This window comes from Colletes latitarsis, chromosome 12 (assembly GCF_051014445.1).
Source record: "Colletes latitarsis isolate SP2378_abdomen chromosome 12, iyColLati1, whole genome shotgun sequence".
Taxonomy (NCBI): domain Eukaryota; kingdom Metazoa; phylum Arthropoda; class Insecta; order Hymenoptera; family Colletidae; genus Colletes; species Colletes latitarsis.
In genome coordinates this window covers 18,016,909-18,038,311 of record NC_135145.1, presented here as the reverse complement: position 1 = coordinate 18,038,311, position 21,403 = coordinate 18,016,909, and the positions used below count along the sequence as shown (strand labels likewise).

The window sequence follows — 21,403 nt, the reverse complement described above, 5'->3', positions numbered from 1 at the left end:
ATTGTTGCCATGGCGAAATCGACTTTTTTGCCTTCGCCTTCGAAAAAGATTAAGTAAAAGAGTTTCTTTCAATGAAAGAAGAACAATTCTCCAGTCTTTTATTTTAATATGATTGATTTTAACGAGTCATCGTTTTTTTAAATTGCTAAACAAAGAGGAGAAATAGGACAGTATTCCCAAATTTTTTCAAATTTAAAAATTTAAAATTACATTGAAATTCATTCGGTTGTTTAGACTCAATCGTATAAATAGTATAAATATATGAACTTACGTCCATAAGCATAGTAATAAAATGCTTTTTTTTTAATAGTTAAAATTTGATTAGGGAGTCTTGAAACGTGTATTTCCGTAAAAAAAATCTTTGAAATGCGAGGTCGAATTCAACTGTGTGAGAGCAAGAAGGATAGACTCACATTCACCGCCTTTCTCGAATCCCCAAAGCTATACGAAACGCCAGAACTCATATACAAGGTGGTTGTGCATTGTGTGTGTAAGTGGAGGTGCAGTTTCCTTTGGCCACAGGCTTGCCGTCTGATAATACTGCACTACCAACTCACATGTATTTACACACACACTACAGCTTTCTGCCCATCAATACTAATTCAGTGAATAGTTTCTCAACTGACCGCCATCCATGAGAAGAGGCCGCTAAAATCATCTCCGAATTTTCAGGTCGGTATGGCAGTGAGATTGGGCCGCGCAAGTCCATAAAGAAGTAAAAAGAAGAGGTAATTATCGGAGGTCGGTAAAAAGAGGAGGGGGAAGGAAATTAGATATCTTTGGTAAAAAGAAGAATGGGTGGCCGAACACCCTGTATAGACACATAGATATAAGCAAAGTTCATAATGAATGAAAAATACCATATTAAAAAAAAAATTTCAAAAATATTTTTTACGAAAACACATATTTTAAGATCCTCTGATCATATTTTAACCATTAAAAAAATGACATTTTTTTACTATGCTTATGGACGTGCGTTCATATATTTATACTATTAATATGATTGAGGCTAAACAATCGAATGAATTTCAATGTAATTTTAAATTTTTAAATCTGAAAAAATTTGAGAATACTGTCCTGTTTGTCCTCTTTATCTATCTATTAGAACTCATTATCATTAGAATCATCAAAATCCTTCAGAAGTTATGAATTTTTTAATTCAGGGCAACATTTCTAACCTCACATTATATTTTCGGAAAAGTATTTTTTCTTCGTAAGTGCGTAGAATTTGAAGGGTGTGTCTAGTCACCAAAAATAATTGTAATTATCCCCCGCAATCAAAAATAATTTTTCCTAAATTATTTGAAATTTTTAATTTCGCTGAAAAATTTACCTGCCCCTTTTCAATTTTTATACAAAATTTCTTTTTCATTTTGAAAAAACTTATTTAGCATTGTAGAATGAATATATTTAATAACTGTTTTTAGCTTTGTAGCCACTGTACTAATTTCGTGTAAAAGAAAATTTCATTCTATATTTTCAAATTTTATGACAGCACTTATCTCTTTTGTTTTTCATTAAATTCATCCTGTTTTCATTAAAGTCGAACACTGAAAAGGCGTTCCGTTTGTTAAATTTCTATGTAAAAACTAGGAATATTTAATACTGCAATGGTATATTTATTATTTTACAATATCTTTAATGACATAATGTTGTTCAAATGTTTACAAGTATTACTATTTATTTGTAAGCATTGTAAGTCGAAAGTGTCGATGTTCAGTGGTAGTTGCCACGTGTTCAGAATAAATTAATAATAACGAAACAATTTTACAATTTAATCGACGTGTGATGATCAATACTAAGATGTCACTTTATTGTAGATACAAATGAAATACATATATAAAAACATACAGTTGCTTTAATAAAAGAATTACAATGATCACTTTGATACAGTATACCTCTGTCGCCGTACTCTTTATGAAATTGTCTATTCGTATGTATTATAACATTGAATAAATTTATATGAAAGAATACTTTGGTAAGCTTTTCACGATATAACGGGTATTTAATTAGCATATATAGTCGTGCACATATAGATCAATTCTACAGTGAACGTTGTATTTATGCCCGAAACTGATCTACGGAATAAATGCCTGTTTGTCCCCGCTACTAAGGGGAATTCCCCCTTTTTTTACTCGTTCTTTTCTACGTTCGACACTCGACTCGAAATGTTTCTATAATTACAGTAATGATTCTCAAGATGGGCATCACTCCGGTGTTGGCATGTTCGTCTTTCGTACAGCAGAGACGAAATTCGAAATCAGCAGATATTTATACACCGCGGTATTGTCGAGCCTCGGAGTTGCCTTTATCTTTTGTCGATGGTCATGATCGATAACCAAAGAAAAAAGAACAGCGAGTGAGGACGAACGAGAGGAAAAAAAGCATTGTTTTTTGCGTTTCACTGGCTCCAAGGGGGATCCCCCTATAGTTGGGAAGGATAGAACCGAACTTACAAATCACGTCTAGGGTTCGTTTTAAGAATCATTACCGTAGAATGGATTCATCTACGTCACGAACGTCCAGCTCGGAGGTCTCAATTTTCGGGCATATATTCAACTTCTACTGTATATCGATGGAAAATTTATTCTTACATTATTATTGCAAATGGTACAATCTTTAGAATTCGCATAGTGTATGAATTTAAGTAATAAAATTGAAACATATAATTATGTTTTATTAGCACAATTTTGCACGGATTACAAACGTTAATGTTGGACATGTATGGACATTTAAGCTATCAGTTGATCTTGCATTGTCTTTTCGTCGGGATAGCTTAAATCGTATAAAGCCAGAAGCGCAGATTTTGCTGCTATCTTCTTGGCGTCCTTTTTGTTTTTTGCTGTAACACGTGCAGTTTTGGTAAGATAATAAAAATGAAATAAATGTGTGCTTTGTCTATTACAGCACTGCCCGCTTTGGCATCCGTGAAATTTTCTTTCAGTTGAATTCGTAGAATTCACCTCCCGCGCAAAGCGTCCGCGGTCGGTTGCGGATGCAAACGCGGGCAGAATTGTACATGTAAACAATTTCTACGAAACATCAAAAATTAAAACCCGTATGTTCATAAATCAATCCATAAAATATGATCGTTTATTTTTAAAATACAAAATGTATGTAATAGTAATTAATCTTGATCGCATTTTGCATTGTGTTAGGTTGGCAAGAAAATATTTTCGATCGTCACGCATAGAGGGCGTTGCAATTGTTTCGAAGGACTTCCCCCAGTTCTTTTCCTTGTGATATTTGATATCAGTCACATTTAGGTTAGGTTACTCCAAGTTATTTTAATACAGAGTACAGAAATGAACATTTCTAGAAAAAAAAAGCTGCTGAGACTTACAAAGAGATATCAGAAGTTTATGGTGTTGATTGTGTAACGGAACGTACGTGTCAGAATTGGTATAAAAAATTACATTTTGAAAATATTTCACTTAAAGATGGACCTATGTTCTGGTCTACCTATTTAAGTTGACGATGATCAAATTAAGGCCATAACTGAAGAGAATTATCGAACTATTCATGAAATGTCTTGGACTCGCAAAGAAGCTCGAATTGAAAAAGAAATCAATATTTGATTCTATTAATTTTATTAAATCACACTTAGTTCAGTTTCTTGCCGATAATTTCTAAGGAAATACATAATTGATTAAAGTTTATTCTTTGTATAAATGAGTTTCATTTCGCATTACAAAACCAAAATTACTTTCTTGCCAACATATATGTCATAATATATGTCTCAGAATGGAATTCTGGAATATTAATCTAAATTTGGAAATTTGAATCAAAAGTCAGCCTTCAAACAATAAATGTATGTTATATTACCTGTTCCTGTGTATTCAATACCATCGATCTCTACAGCAAGAGTAAACATTGTGTTAGGTGGATTACCAACACGATTTAATTCCGTGTATGTTAAACCTGGTCTCATTTGGTTCAGTAACATAACAGGATGTATATTTGTAGCATTCGGTGGAAGTTCCTTTTGTACTGGAGTTTTTGGAGTTTCTGCAGAAATTTCTCTTTTAATTCCTTTAACAGGCGATGGCAATCCTGGTCTTGGAACTGGGACCGATGTTCCTTGATTGTGCCATTCAAGGAAAAGTTTGTACAATGCAAAACTAGCCAAAGAACTCCATGGAATTTCATCATTTTCGTCAGTAGTAGTGTCCATTGGTGTTCCAGCTTCTTCATTCGTATTATCCTTTAATGAAGCAATGGCAGTTTCCGTGGATTGATTAGTCTGTCCATCTGTTTCAGCATCAATACGTGCTTTCATCGATACTGCTGTCATTTTTTCAAGTAGCAATGCTTTCAATGCATTCTCAGCAGCATTTTGTCGAGCAAGTGGCTTCGACAAGCCTTGTCCAACAAAAGTTTTCCCATCGAGCTGTTTTTATACATAACGTATTAATAATAATTTAATTACATTTATGTTACATGCAGAGAACAAGCCAAATAATTTCAAAATTTTAATAGTATTTTAGTAGCTCGTAAACGAGGAAGCTATTTTAAGTACCTCTGCATGAACCAAATAAAGAGAGTTTGGCATTCCTTGAGTCTCAGGAAATGTAAATTGCACTCCGGCTCTCATTTCGTTCAGTACCATGATTGCATTCTTTGGCTGTAATGTTTTCCTCAATCGTTGGTTCAAACGAAGTCGCTTCAGTCTCTTATTTACCCTAACTAAACCCATACATTTTCTTTTAAACGTACAAAGCTACAAAAGTAATTTACTAATTTTATCTTCAAACAATATCAGTATACAAATGTTCACAATGGTGATTAAAACTGACATAGTCTCAACAGTAAATTACTGGATCACATGGTAATTGCTTTAATCTTCAAATTTGCGCAGTGAATTGTCATCATTTTAACAAGAGTCCATCGAAGCAATTTTGATACGCAAGAAACATTACATATTACATGAATACGTACATTTTTTATGTTTTTTTAAAAATACGTCGTTACTTTCTGCCTAACGTTTTTCACTAAAGTAATGCGATTCGAAAGTAATTTTTTCGTTTAAATAATACAAAAAATGCAAATAATGGTAATACTTACATCCAGGTGTTTTACGTCTCCATCTTGGTTGCTGATCTTGCACTTCCATCTCGGTAACATCGGACGTTTCGTTATCATTTTTTGCTTCAGCAGTGTTATTACTTACTGGCGGCGTAGGGATATTATTAGTTGCCAGAGGGAGCGACAGAGCAAGGACTGGCGGTTGAGAAGGTGGAGTAGCAATAGCTTGTGGAGCTACTGGTGCAGGTTGTTGCGAAATGTGGAAAGAGACCTGTTTCAAAATTGGCTTCAATCGTTGAGGTTGACCTTGAGCTTGAGATTGAAGCTGAGTTTGAGGTTGTGATTGAGACTGAGGGATAGACTGAGGTTGCGACTGGGGCGGAGGTTGAATTTGAGGTGAACTTGTAATAGATTGTGGAGGTTGTTTCATTTGCTGTTGCGGCTGCTGTTGTTGCTGTTGCTGTTGCTGCTGCTGTTGTTGTTGTTGCTGCTGTTGTTGTTGAGGTTTTCCTTGTTGCAAATTTCTTGATTGTATCTGTTGTATTTGCGGGGTTTGCGGCTTGAACGGCTGCGAATTTTGTACACCTCCTGGCTTATAATTGCTCTGCTGATTAGACGAAGGTTGCGAACCTTGGAAAGCTCCTTGCTGATTGTACTGGAAAAAATAGGGTGGGTCGCCGCTACACAAGGAACCTCTACGGTAGTGCTATCCCACCAAGGTCTAGCATCGTATATGTACTCGGAAGCAGTCTAATGCTACCCCCATAACTCATACCTACCAAAATTACTTTTCTGGCCAATATTTTTTTGCTTACAACTGAACCGAGTTCGTACATAATTAAAAGCAATAAATAATGCATATAAAAAATAATAAAAATATTCAATTTACAAATAAAAATGTAATCTCTATTTGTTCTATAACGTTCGTAATGACTTGTAAACAAAAAAAAAGTACAAAGTTATAGCTAAAATTGTACAAATAGTAAGGGTTAAAAAAAAAAAGTTACGGCAAACTACTTCGTACTTAGTTATTGAATTCCAAAGATAAACAAGTTATACGTTTTGTACAAACGGAAACGAAAGACATCGCGCCTTATAGGGCATTCTGGACATAAAAGATCCTGTACGTAACGCTCTCGCAGAGAGAGAACAAATAATCTGATATAGGTAATGTGGCGTCGCTTCCCATGCTCGCCACCAGAGGGGTCGCGCTCTCACAAGCGCTCAACCGACCCCTCAGTTGCTATATATACAATCCTCGACTGACTTCCGAATATCCCAATCGTCCAAGACAGAACCTGCTAGAAAGCCTTTCCGATAAGCCCGTTAGCAGGTCCGGAATAATCTGATAACCAAGTGGAATGGAAAAAACACTTTTAACAGTGGATTTAAAACTTCGTTGTTACGATGATCGTTGATGGAGAGACCGCCAAAACAATTGGAAAGATTCACCAAATTCTAAGAGAACTCGCATTCATTCGTTCGCGATTTTACCAATTTTCAAAAGGAAATTATTACTGAAATTTTAAATCAATTCATTTAAATAATTTCTTCATTATGACAGTCGAATTAGAATTCCCCCTCCCCCCTCCTCGTTCAATAATAAAAGAACTCTTATCAAGAGAAATCATAAATAAAAGGCGTTACGCCTGAATTGGTCACTACGTTAGGTTCAGCTAACATTCGAATATTACAATACAGTGTTGTAGTATCTACTTCTGTTTAGTCTAGTTCTTTTCTAAATTAGTTGCGCTTATCAGCTCAAAGAAAGATGCGCTCAACACCGAAATAAGGCATCTGCTCATGATTGACATGCGCGCGCATCGACGCTTCGTGGTAACCAAGTTCACGGCCATCATCAACTATCGAAAGATGGCGCAGTCAGAGAAAATGTTCATTTCGACAGTGTACTGTTGGCGACAAAAAGATGAAAAGGTCGTGAAAGCGAACTTTTTCAGTGTGATGGGTAAAGAAGAGAAATACTTATTCAACATCGACGTAAATGTTGAGGGAATTGGAAATGATTTAACCCAGGGATTCAAGTTCATTGGAGAAGGAAGCTTCGCTGTCCTTCCAGAAACCAGATGGCAGACTAACCGCGTATGCAATGCGCAGGCCTGAACTGTCTCTAAGAATGAATGTCGTCAACGCCCTTGAAGGCGATCGAGCCGTTAGACTGTGCAATGTGCTTACGTTTGACGAGACTCAAGATGCCTATGATTTCGGAGGAATAACCTTCAAAAGAAGACCAAAACCAATGGTCTCCTCTAAAAAGGTCAAAGCTGAAAAAGTCAAAGAAGGAAAACGGAAAGAAAACCAAGATGCGGATACTATTAAAGAGAAGCATGAAAAGGTGAAAAAGAAAACTCCAATTAAAAAAGGAAAGTTGAAGAAAGAAGATAGCGAATCTGAAGAGGAGGAACCACTTCTAAATTGTAGGAGGAGCTGGCCGCGGTTGTACATTCGTGGTACTTTCGATTAGAGCAGCCGGGAATTTTAAACTCAGAATAGTAAATTAATGCGTACTATAGGGAGTAATCATACCCACACAATTTTTCGTGAACGCCAATTTTAAGTGGAGCGACGATAGGACCCAATTTCGTAGATGCCGCCAATAGGCGGCGGTAGTATCCACAGAACGTTTCATGGCCGCCGCCAATAGGCGGCAGTAGTGCTGAAAAGGTTAAACAACCCGAAAATATAAGAAATATACAAAGTTTCCTAGGACTTACGGGCTATTTTAGAAAATATATACCCGTTGTGGGTTTTTTTGTCATCGTTAACGATCTTGTAAGGTATTTTGTTCCAATAAATAAATTCAATAGGTTATGGGCCCAGGTACATTGCTTGAAACCACGTGCTAAAATAACCTCAAAAATATGGCTACGGGACATTTTGGAACACATAAGATTGAAAAATTAAACGAGGACAATTATGAAAGCTGGAAAATTCAAATGAAAAGTATATTAGTGTGTAATGAACTATGGTCGTACGTTAATGGGAAAAATATAAAAATAGAAGCAAACGCAATAGAGTGGGACAGCAAGGACGAGAGAGCCCTTGCCTTTTTATTCTTAAATGTGAATAAAAATCAAATAAATAAATTCAACATTAATATTGTAATATTTTTAATTTCATTATTTATATTTTATATTTTGTATTACTTATTGTTTTAGTTATTTAACTAAAACAACTAGTTTTAGTTGTTTCTAAAACAACTAAAGTTTAATTTAGTTTTTCGTTGTACACAGATTGAATATATTTGTTTCGCTTTTTAAAAATGAAAGCATTATACGTCTTGTCAATTCACTTCCTTCTAACCTGGTGAATCGTAATTATAAACCTTAACATACGTGTTCATAGAATATTGAAATTAAATATAATTTCAAAACAACACGTAACATACCTTTTTAGTCCTATACAAACCCTCTCAAGGAAGCTTCGAAGGATCAGTACAGTTTTGTTCTAACAACGCGTTTGTTATTTGGTTTATTATAGCAATATCGCGGTCTCTCTCGAAGAATCATTTTTTAAATTAGAAACTTTAGTTTCACTATTAAAAGTTATCAGATTAAAAATAGTATCACATGGTTATCAGATTACAACACCCATTTTGTTCCTCTCGGAGGAAACTTTCCTCCTTTCCTTATGATCATATTTTATGGAAATTCTAGCACTCCCGTATGTCCAAAAGAAAACCCTGTAAGGCTTAGCATTGTCTTTTGTTTCGTCTGAATTTTATGCGTGAAATACAGCCATTAAAAATTATAAACATTATTATAAATTGCTTCATTTAAACATCAGTTCAGTACGTTATCAAAAATATGGCCTATGGCAGGCTATGCTATGTGGGTAACTGACGAACTAGTCCCTGGCTGAATAGACCTCCTCGGTATTGTTGTATAGCTACTAGTTCCTGCATTGCAGGGGAGGGGAAAGTAGGGACCACTAATTAGTACATGCAAATGGATGAAATATTGGAAACAACAAAAGGAACAACTATACAATTTGATCATGATGAATACAAAATATATGTAATGATTCCTCCCTTTTTTTTTTTCATAATAATGTAGTTAGTAGTAAATGTTTACTATAGTTATAAATTTTATAACTATCACTTACGATCAACTATGATAGTCTTATTACCAAGGTTTTCAAATAAATATGTTAAAAAATTTACAACTGTAGAATGCATTTTAAAAATTAGCGAAATTAATCAAATTAATTAAGATAAATAAGTTATAGATTAGACAATTCATCTTTTCTTTATAGAAGCCTTTTGTTGAAACCCTCATTTTAACTTTCACATGTAGAGTACTTGAAGAAATATGATACTTTTGAACAAACTACTAAAATTTTGTTTGAACACTTTTAAACGTATACCACATGGTTCAAGTAAAACGTTACAAAAGGTTTTCTCAGAAGCCAGTGAGCATATCGACTGGCCAGGGAAGAGTGAGGGGCCTTATATATTTTCATGTGCAATAGATTCTTATGAAACAACTGTTAGGTGGCATAACTGACGCTGATACTTGTTGCGATACAAGTTTCAATGCAAACAATGGGTTTAAGCTGTTGACAGATCATGCTGGCAGTGCAACTAGTAACGGATCTAAGTGAATAACTTAGATTCATCACCAGTGTCACAGCGTAAACCCATTACTTGTATCGAAACTTAGAAAAAGATGAAGCAATCCTAAATTTGTTTATATCCGAGGTGGTGTTTTTTATTTATTGGGTAATTCTTACTGAACTGAATAACATTTGCTAGAACCACTACAAAATCAAGATGTAAAATTTATTGCACTAAGTGCACAGTTGAAAGTGCACAGGACAAAATGGGAGCCATGTGTCCTAATTTTCAAAATCATTAAACAGCTTTCAAAATCAATATGTATGTAGCTATATGTAGCCCTAGTATAAGGTGCGTTCAGAAAATTTCTGGTCTTTTTTCAAATTGATTTTTTCAACTTGTGAATGCTTCCTTGTAAACCAATTGTGGAATCCTCTTCAGTTTTGCAATTCTATTCTGTTGACTATCGAAAGGAAAAAAATCTGTTGGAGATAAATAAGGTAGCTGTGGAACGGCAGGCATTGAATTTCGAGCCAGAAGCTCTTTAATAAGTTCTTTCCACAAATCTGATCGTTTCGTTTTCGATAGAACACTACATTCACAATGGTGCTACGTGAAACATTAATACACAACACATCTTGACGTCTGATCAACTTATGTGTGCTTTCTTCGGTCTAAGATCGTTTTTTTTAACCCACAGTTGCAGTTCAGACTCTACGTTATATTCATAAACCCAAGTCTCATCTCCAGTGATTAGATGACAGCTTCAATCTAAGACAAAGCCTGCTAGGATTGCTTTACTCATGAGTCCCACTAGCAGGCCCAGGATGAAATGTTTCTCTCTCCAAAGACCACCACGATTTTGTGTGTGGACTATATACCGTTACTAAATCTATCTGTTTACTGGCGATTTGTAACAGATGCTTTTTACGGATTTCAACAAGGCCTTTGTCAAAATTCCCCATCAAACTTTGATTGGTAAATTGCACTCTTTGGATTTTAAAGATCCTGTTGTTCTAGCCTAGTCTGCAAGGTATCTATCTAAGCGTATTCAGGTTGTTTCTGTTGATGTAACATCTGGTGTACCCCAGGGCTCCTATTTATGGCCCATACTATTTATTTTTTTTATTATGATCTTTATTATTTGTAGGCAACTTAAAATTTTGTTATATCTACGATCTGATCTTCTATCCAAGCGGGACATAAATACCATATTGAACAGATGCAACATAGATTCTTAAGATTTGTATCTTACAAGCTGGACTGTTGTAAGAGCATTTACGACCATGATTGTGAGCCTGAAGTCTCTTGAATTTAGGAGACTTGCAGCTGACCTTCTGTTTCTTAGAATTATAAATTCTTGTACCCAATACGTAAATATTATCCTGCATAAATCTACAGGATTATCTGTAGAAGGTTTGAATTTTCTGCTATTAAAATTTCCTCACTCAATAACCAAGTTTACAATTTAGAATTGAACTATAAGTCTCAATATCAATTCTATTTAGTTCTATGCGTATTTCTATATTATATACTACATATTGTTTATCTATAAACACTTTTGTACACTAATGGGTTCTTACCCATAATCCTTTTGAAAGGAGGCGTTTATTGGACATAATTTAATATGTTCGTATGATATTCTTTCATCTTTACAATGTGCAGAATATGTTTACTCATATAATAAATACATCAATCTGTGAGCAGCCCATGCCAAGCATCACCGAAGGCATTTTGAAATATCTTCACCGTTGCAGATACATCTTGCTTCAGATTAAAAGTATAATCGATGGTTATGAAATTTGGTATGCATATAGCTAAAGATGATATGCTACAATTTTCATATTTTTACTACGCTACAATCTTAATCCAGGAACTTTTTGAACGCACCATGTATTATTGATTTCTAATGGAAAAATAACTGAACTGCAAATAGATAAGACTTGGATTAAAACACCCTATATTGATGAATTTTCCTTCATGACATAGACACAGTAAATAATTAGGCAACAGGTACTTTTATTAGCTCTTTTGTTAGTGCCTACAACCCATGGTTTGCAAGTTTGCAAATACTCCGAACAATTTTAAGGATAAGAAAAAATTTTCTTTATAAGGAGACAAAATAACACAGAAATGAACAAACATTATTTTGCATATGACTCAAATACACAACCAAAACTCAATTTTAAAAATTTGACTTCAACTATGCTTAGAGTAAATATTACTCAGTTTCATAAGATCTATCCAAATAATAAAAGGACAATATTATCTTCCATTTTATAAGAATCTAGGGGCCCCACTTTTTGTTTCTAACGGTTACCCTCAAAAGAATTTGTTGCATATAAAAAGATTATAGACTTTCCCGAAGCATTTAAAAGTCTTTGTTGGTTTCTAAGAAAACAATTTGTAGCACACTTTATTTGAATCACATGATATATCTTATGTTGTGTTTTCGCAAACTTTTATGCGAAACCTTTATAATAGTGTTTAAACAATTTTGAAACAAGATGATACATTTTTAAAATATTTAATGTATAAACATCAAATAAAAATTAAATGTATTATTTGTTTGTAAAAAAGAATTTACCACAAACATCAGAGTATGATAACTTCAGAATCAAGTTCTCTATATGCATTTTGAAATCGAATATCTAATAATAAGAAGGTTGAGAATCAATAATTATACTATCTTATTCTTATTTTAAAAATTACTTAGTCGTTGAGTTACATGCGTTTAAATCACTCTACGTACGCATTATTCTGTATACCAAAAGAAATTTATAATTACTAGTACCTTGTTAAAGTGTATACATATGCTTGTATGTATGAAACACTTTGTAATAAGACTTCTGGTATACATACCAAATGATATTGTAGTATAACAATAAAACTTTAATATATTTTGGTATACGTACCAGAATATTACCAAAAAATGCTTCCACTATTTGCACTAGTATACTGAAATTTGCTCTATACATGTGGATATTTATTAAATGAATATATATTTTATACCATGAAAGAAAAATATATATACACATACATATTCTCTTAAAACTACTGCTATAAGGAGTTATATTGTCATTTACATTAGTAAATTCATGTATTTATAGCATTCTTATTACTCCTAATACACTTTATTAAATCAATAAACATATAATAGACTTTATTAAATCAAAAAACACATTAATCTGTTTCATGAATATAATATTTAATTAACCCTTATATGGTCAACCAAAATGATCAACGTTGTCTGATATAAATTCAGAGACAGAAAATGATAATTTATTTCAAAATGTTTTTGTTACTAAAAATGAAACGATTTGGAATAAAACACCACTTCTTTATCATCGAACGCCATCTTATAACATCATTAGAGAGAAAAGTGACCTATATCAATCCACAACATTATCAATTCGAGATACATTCACTTATATTATCGTAGAACATACAAATTCCAAGGCAACTGCTAAAAATTCTTATCACAGAAGAGTTATTTACTTTCATTGATATTTTACTAATAGCTGGTGCAATTAGCTCTAATGTAGATCACATACACTACCACCCATAATTATTTGGACACCTCTACCTTGTCAGAAAAAACTGAAATAATCTATATGTAAAACTGTCTAATGTAACATCGATCATTCTTTTTTATTCACATGTCCATACAGAATCAATAATATTCGAAAAAGGAGATATTTAATGTCAAGTAGTATAAATAAAATAGTAATAATTAAAAGTGGATGAAAATTGATCTTGTAAAACCACTTGAATATGGAGGCTTCAAGTAACTCGGAGTCGCATCTGTTTATCTTTGGCATCCTAGGGTAATTGCATCATCTAGTTTTGGTCATGTTTTAAGTATTTGTATACGTTATGTGAAGTTCTATTCATTTGTTAGAGATAAACACGCAGCTAAAGCGATGGATGCGTTTCCTTCGCCTCAATTTCAGTTTAGCATTGCTCTTGGTAAGAATCATGGCGAGAGGAAGCGAATTATCAGCAGAGAAACGTTCTGTGATACTGATATTGAAAAAAGAAGGCCATTCCATTAGGGATATAGCAACCAAAGTCGCTGTTTCATAAATTGCAACACTTGTAGCAGCAAGGAGAGATCAGGTCAACCAAAGAAGACTATGGAAGCTGAAGACCAGTATACTGAGACCCTCAGCAAACGCAACAGGCGTATGACAGCACCAGAAATCAGAGTAGAAGTGAATAGAGGAAGAGATAATCCTATTGAGGTGACAACAGTGAAAAGACATTTACTAAAAAGTGGACTACGAGGATGTGTGGCAATTAAAAAACCACTTTTAAGGCCTCAAAATAAATTGAAAAGGCTCCAATGGGCAAAGCAACATGCAAATTGGACAACATTATATTGAGAAAAGGTGCTCTAGACTGATGAGTTAAAATTTGAAGTTATCGAAAGCAAGCATTGTTTATTTGTGCGAAGGAAATCTAATGAGAAAATGTTGCCAGACTGCATTACACTCACAGTAAAGTATGGAAGTGGTTCTGTTATGATTTGGGGGTGTTTTGGTACAAACAAGGTGGGAAGTTTAGTGAAAGTTAATGGAATTCTTAGAAAAGAACAGTATTTGAAAATTTTGAGCAAGCATGTGGTACCATCAGGGAAGAATCTTATTGGTGAAAACTTTATCCTTATGCAATATAATGACACGAAACATACGGTGGAAATATGTTCCAATTATTTAAAAAGCTTAGAAGACAATAATGAAATGCAAAGTATGCAATGGTTGCCACAATAACTCGACTTGAATCTCATCGAAAAATTGTGGGATGATATGTACCGTAAAGGTGTAAAAAAAGGTGCAAATTTATAGAAGCAATTGTGGGATTATTTGTAAGAAGCTTGGAGAGAGGTTCAAGAAGAAACTCTAGAACAATTAACTTTGGGACTACCACAAATAATCAACACGGTTATTGCCCAACGAAATGAATATATAGACAAAGGCAATATTTAACAATTTTCGTTCATTTGTCGGTAAGAATTTTGCATACAATTCACCTTAGTATTACTTATACATCAATAACATAAACTCATGTTAATCCAATTAGAAATACATCAATTGAAGCAAAGATATCGACTCTTTAGCCAGCATTCGTGAAGTACCCAAATACTTATGGATGGTAGTGTATATCTTGGTACTTGATAATTATTTCATAAAGAGGTCTGCGTAGTTGTCTACGCAAGAAACGAAATCTGTTTATATTTTGTGGGCGAGCGACGCCACATATCAACAGTGTGTGTAATTTCAATTTCCTTGAAACATGTACTATCTTTTGAAATATTAATGAGTATCCAGGTACACGGTTAGCCACATAAGGGATAGAATACTTGAAAATTTACTTTCAATTAAAATTATGGAATTTTTATCTAAAATGAACATTACTTATGCTTAATTTTTTCTTTTTATAAAAACATACTATTTTTAATCGAAATTGTTAACACTAGACATTTCTTTGGCATTTGAAGTGTAAATTTTTATATTAAAACATTCAAAACAATTTTCTAAATTAGGCCTTAAAAAAACGATTGTCTATTTGAGCTAATGTGCTTTTTAAGTTTGTCTATTCAATTAATATGACCAATTAAATAAAACTAGTTATTTTTCAAAACACATTCTAAATATCATATAAAGTATATTATAGTAAAATTATTGTTAAAACTAGGAAACTTACAGTGCTTTGTCCTTGGTATCCTACATTTGTGTTATTTTGGTTTCTCGCTGCAAATTTAAAAAATTTCTAATATTAGCACGAGATGCTGGTACATTTAAAAGCATATTATCAATGCATATTTTACGACTTTATAATCAACATGAAAATTTATTACAAATGCAATCAAAAACAATTAAGTGAAGTGTATGCAATGCATGTACAGTGACTCCCAAAAATATTCAGACACTAAGTACAGCTAACTTTATGACTCAATATTTAGGTTGTTTATAAAGTAATTTATAAACAATTACACGGCCTACACTTGCTTAGAACTTTCTTCTAATAGCTCACTAACTATTTTTGAAGCACTTGTTTGCAGATTTTTTTCACCTTTCTTATAATTCTATTTTTCTTCCTAGTACTCAGAAGATTTGGTCTGCCAGTTTGCTGGATAGACACGATGTAATTCTCGATATGAAATCGTCGACAGATATCCGCAACTGTACTCTTGCTCATACAAAGCATAGCAGCAATTTCTTGATAAGTTTTTCCGTTTCCTCAGTGGAAAATAACAAGTTGTCGCATATCAAATGTATTTTTTCCTTTACGACTCATTCTGGGCAAAGTCACATTTGCTACTGGGGAGTGAGTAGTGAAAAGGCAAGGACTTCTAAGGTATAGTCCGGGCCAAAATATAGCAAGGTTGTAAACTAAACTCTTGAGGGTTGGGACCGACTCCTGCTGCGGCACTTAGGGCCGTACATGACATCTTGCTTGAGGGTGCCTTTCTGAATGTTTTTCTGTGTCTGTAACTGCACTACCTTTTTTCATTTTCTAGATGCATATATTATAAGCAGGTAAATTAAGATATTAGAGACTCGAGTAAGACCTTTACCTGTTACGATACCTCTAAAAATGGCTTTTTAAAAATGGCGACACTAGATAAAATATTTCTTCGTACAGCCCTGACTATGGTCTAAGGCCCTAAGCTACTTGTATTTCTGTCAATTCACTTGTTTGAGAAGCTGAAACATGTAAACTTTGACACCCACTCGAGTTTACGACCTCGCTATATTGTGGCCCGGACTATACTTCTAAATGCTGTTCGTAAACACACGTTTCTGCTTCCTTGGAGGAGCGGGTTACCAGAAGAATATAAACAGAGAAATATAATACGTGTTATGAATACTTTTTCTTCATACATATTACCGCTGCTCGCCCTTTGTTTTCAAGATATTTGCAAAAATAATTTTATGTCTGAATTAGCCTCTGGTTACGTTGGAGATAAAATATTGTACTTTATTCTTTACTATTATTATTATTATCGTTATTATTAACAGAAATTGGAAAAATGTCTGCCATTATATCAAAAAATGCAGGTATTCTTATACTGAAATCATATTGTCGTAGAAACAAAAACTCAGCTATGTAACCGACATAATGCTCTTTCCAGGTGGAATATTCGCTCTTGTTTCATGCCAACAACGTTTGATGTTCAATCATAATATTTACACCATATTAACTTGGTACAAACCAATATTCAAATACCAGTATACAAATAATGTATACTGTGTCAAGCTAATATCGGATAATATTAATAAAGAAAATTGAAATAGAAAAAATGCGTGGTCAATAAACTAACCCACACCTAATTCATTATATTAGTTACTAGGTAGAATAGTTAGGTTTGACAACATATTTCAAGGTCATAAAGTAAATAATTATCGTGAATTTTTTAGATAAATGGTATATGTTTATCATCATTAATAAATGACTTATTATTAGAAAAATTAACCAGGGTGATTGCTTTATACACAACCGAAATATTGAGCCATGAAATTAGCCACACTTAGTGTCCGAATATTTTTGAGTCACTGTATGTGTAACGCACATACATACACAAATGCAAATATGTAACAAATTATCCCGGAGGACGATTTTTGTAATATTTTTATTCAATTAGTACTTCTCCTCGAGATTGTTAAAATTATGGAGGATGAAGCCAATGCGTCGAAATGATGTTCGTTGAGAACGCCATTCACGAAAAGCCGGTATGTAAGATATTGATTTTTTCTACCAAAGCTATTTATATATTTGTAACCTATTAACCGCAATACACATATTTATTACGTAAAAATATTACAATATCGTATATAAAATAGTATAGTTTCCCTTTTAGAAAACGAAACGTGACTCACCGTTGGCATAGCCTTGGCTTTGTCTGCTCCTCGTATACATTTTTGCTTAGAACTTCAAATCGAACCACTTAAAATACAATTAACTGCAGAATCCTAAGTGTATTAAAATACTTTCTTATATTACATTTAAAGCCGTAGCGCAAAACACAGTTACTTAATGCGAAATATGCACACAACTCGTCTACACGATTTGCAGACCAAAATTGGAGATGAATTACCCCGTTATAGAGAAGAAGGAAATGACGTTATTTACTGTTGTCGGAAATGGAAGTTCTGCCATGTTGGTTATCCAGCGCATGCTTTAATAATTGTGTCATTTCATAACTTTAATTAAGATACATACGAATAAAAGAGTAATTATTCTCGTTAAATTTTTATTAAAATCGGTAAGTGTGTAAAAATAAAACAAAATATTATTTTATGTAGTTTAAACCATTTGTTGCCAACTACTTCGAATATATGTGGCGCCACCGTCGCCGTCGTCGTACCGCCCGCGACAAAAGAGGAACCGGAAACAAGACCTACGTCTGCGCTCTCTTTTCACACTTTCCAGAGGGCCAACAGAAACTGTACCCGATAGTAAGAATTACCGTAACCGATACCATATCAAGTTCCAACGCCTAGAGAGAGGCATTCTTCAACACGTTATCGCTCGTTTCATTGTTATCGTTGTTATTAATAAATCGTATTCTCGTCTGCTATCGCCGCATTTCGCTCCCAATCCTCACGCGATCCAGTATAGAAAAAGGTCACGAATTAGAAACGCAACATATATATATATATATATGTATATATGCACAGCTGTCATTTATGACACGCTACTGTGCGCCACATGTGATACACAAATATTTCGTGACACGCTTGTGTGCATCATATGTGGTGCACTAGCATTTTTCCTTAGAGAAACATTTCCTATAGAAAAAAAACGTACAAATAAATAAAAATCTCGTTCTTTTAACTGTAGTATATATTAACAAAGGTAATACTTTTTATTTAAGTTCTTGAAATTAAAAAGAAAAATCATCTCTAGAAAAATAATATACATACGTTAATTTAAAGATTCATGTATGTAGTTAAAATAAGTATTATAAATGGATAAATTGAATGCTAAATAAAAAAGAGAAATACTATACAGAAATCAAAAAATTTTCGACATATTTCATATTACGACACTAGTATTACAAAGATCATTTTTATATTTATCTACAATATGTACAAATTTCAACGTTAAGTTGAAATTAGAAATATGTATTGCTATTAAGCATTCTTACTAAATTTTATCATAAATAGAAAGTATTAGGTAAATTATAATTCGAAAGGAGGCGTTTATTGGACATAATTTAATATGTTCGTATGATATTCTTTCATCTTTACAATGTGCAGAATATGCTTCTAATCGTGCATTTTAAAAATGCTCATGTATCATTTAAAAAAACGTTATTGTTGACAATAATCTACGTACATAATTATGAGGGTAAATTTGCAGATTAACGTTTAGTTGTAAATTATATAAATTACTTGTCTATAAATGAAATATTAATATTTACAGTAAACATAAAATGTAATTATTTATTATTTCATTTTTTTTTTTAATAAAAATATGGCTTATATATAATTGCATTTAAATAAAAACGTACGATGTTGACGAAATGATGGGATACTAAATTAAGGAATTTATATTAATTATTTTGATTATAGCAATAAGAGTCGTAACATATCTTACAGAATTTCATCATTTTCTACCTCAATAAAGTTGAAAGTTACAATGTAATACAAATTTAAAGTAATCCTTCCATTTCTTGCATAAACTGCATGTACGCGTCATCTTTAGTTTTAGGTTGAGGCGTTCGTAATGGTTGTGCTTCCGGTATTCTCTCAACAAGTCTAAACAATGTACTTGGTTTCTTCTTATCGTCCCTTTTCACGCGAAGGGAAGTAGGTAAAAATCTCGTAACATCGGCAGCTAAGTTTCTAATCTGTGGTTTTGCTTCGATAGTTGTGGTACTCTTCCCATCTTTGTCTTTCCTATTAATTAACTGTGGAGCAGCAGAGAGAACATTGGGCGTTTTGGGCTGTGACCCTGTTCCAGATTGCGTCTGCATTTGAGGATTCCCTATATTCGTCATATTTGACAAATTCGGCATTTGCATTTGCGGTGGTGGCATTCTAGGCATACTTGGTGGTCCAGGCCGTAACATTCTTGGCATTCCAGGTGGCGGACCTAAACAATAATTTTTAGTATCGTGAATAACAACTTGCTGAAAACAGATCTTAACACTTCATCTAGTCTATAAAACGGAGCAACCAAACTCGAAATTTCCGGGCTACACACTGTTCTTTCCCCTACCTAACAATTTCCTAACCTAACAATCTCTACCACGTACACTTGACACTAGTTTGCATCTACACAACAATGTAACACCTGTACCTACAAGGTGCCTTCTACAAACCTGTTCAACTTATCTCTTGAACGTGATAATTAAGTTGTCTGTTTCAGGTAAATCACATTGTATATTGTAATATCCTTACCAGGTGGCAATCGAAGTCCAATACGAGGCGGTGGTGGAGGTGGCATTCTCAAATGCAACGGAGGTGGTGGTGGTCTGTACATTAAAGGATGAGGTGGTAATCCCATAGGAGGCATTGTATGAGGCTGCGTATGTTGAGAATGAGAGTGCGATGATGTATGTTGATTGTGATTCGAAGAGTGATCCGATGCTCCCGGGGGCTCAAGATCTTCTTCTTCCGTTTTATTGGCATTAGATTTATTACTAGATTTCGAGTTGGTTTCGTTTTCTGCTTCGAGCAACGATAACCGAGCATTCAGGTCTTGAGCACGTTCAGTTTCACGTTTCTTATGGACTACTTCCATTTCACGCATAAACTGATCAATGTCTTGTCCCGCCATAGCCAACATTTTCTGTTGCAATGTAGTTGGCTTTACTTTCGACATGTCTCTTTCCTTGTCCTTGTCTGTCTCCTTTTCCTTACTGTCTAATTCTTGCTTGTTATCTTCTTTATCGTCTGCGAATCGGATTGTCCTTGATTTTGTTGTTGGTTCTTTAACCTGTGTATACAAATTACATTACGTAAGTGATATTAAAAGCAACTGCAATAGAAATAATTAATTCTCCATCAGCAAAACCTGTGTTCTGCTTTAGGCAGATAACTTTTAGGTTATTGTTTTAGGCGTTACAAAAATCTGCAAAAATTCTGAGACACTTATTAGAGTTTCTATTTTGACGCACAAGTCATACTCAAGCTTCTTTAGGTAGAGGGAGCAAAGAGACTGAGAAAAGTTTGTTTCGGAGCAAATAAACATAGAAACTTTCGCCTGGACTTAAACAACCCGTTATGCCGACAGAAGGTTAAAATATTTACCTTTTCAGACACATCTTCATCGTCGCTGGACAAGTCTGGAGGAGGGAAAGGTGGTACACCGGGTGGTTCTTTATTAGGTGCTAACGTAGGTACGGCAGGGGATGATGCATATGCACTTGTTTTTTTCAAAATACTTGGTGGTATCGGTATGTTCATAAGTGGATGATGTTGTGGTATATAATGTGGATGAGGAGGATACATGTGTGCCGGTGGTTGTGGCATATCCGGCAAAGGTATTTGCGATGTTAAAGAACCTAGAAATACATTCTTTATATGACAAATAAAATATTGCATTACAGATAACATTGTAAGTGTCTAAACGTACCTGAATACATTCTGGATATATCATTACCAGCCGAAGGTAATGGAATTTCATCGACTTGTACTTGTTGAGCATGCCGCACAGCTTCGAAATAAGAAACTAAATCTATCCTTCTGCGTTCGTATTGTATCAGTTGTTCTTTTAGCTCCGACCATTTTTCTTGATCGTCTTTCGCCTATCGATACAACGTGAAAAATGACCCATATATAAAACATTACT

The 21,403-nt window shown here is 33.9% G+C and overlaps 2 protein-coding genes across 3 annotated transcripts in view; both read right to left on the bottom strand.

Annotated features, from left to right (window-relative positions):
* Positions 1 to 1,786: 1,786 nt before the first annotated feature.
* Positions 1,787 to 17,726, bottom strand: LOC143348856 (uncharacterized). 2 transcript variants are annotated; one of them, XM_076779529.1, is made up of 6 exons: positions 17,482 to 17,726; positions 15,305 to 15,351; positions 5,065 to 5,680; positions 4,520 to 4,686; positions 3,826 to 4,390; positions 1,787 to 2,842 (listed from the first exon to the last, which is right to left on the bottom strand). In XM_076779529.1, the coding sequence occupies exons 1-6, from the start codon at positions 17,519 to 17,521 to the stop codon at positions 2,733 to 2,735; spliced, it is 1,545 nt and encodes a 514-aa protein (XP_076635644.1). In that variant the 5' UTR covers positions 17,522 to 17,726; the 3' UTR covers positions 1,787 to 2,732. The 2 variants fall into 2 exon arrangements, with proteins under 2 accessions (XP_076635644.1, XP_076635645.1); XM_076779530.1 differs by lacking the exons at positions 15,305 to 15,351; positions 17,482 to 17,726 and adding an exon at positions 5,805 to 6,570.
* A 1,060-nt stretch (positions 17,727 to 18,786) lies between these two features.
* Positions 18,787 to 21,403, bottom strand: part of LOC143349119 (uncharacterized) — a 20,600-nt gene continuing 17,983 nt past the window's right edge. Inside the window, exons 6-9 of the mRNA XM_076780091.1 lie at positions 21,188 to 21,359; positions 20,863 to 21,116; positions 20,011 to 20,548; positions 18,787 to 19,702 (exon numbers count right to left, since the gene is read on the bottom strand). Coding sequence (XP_076636206.1) covers positions 19,260 to 19,702; positions 20,011 to 20,548; positions 20,863 to 21,116; positions 21,188 to 21,359 — 1,407 coding nt within the window. The 3' untranslated portion in view covers positions 18,787 to 19,259. The remainder of the gene's footprint in view (positions 19,703 to 20,010; positions 20,549 to 20,862; positions 21,117 to 21,187; positions 21,360 to 21,403) is intronic.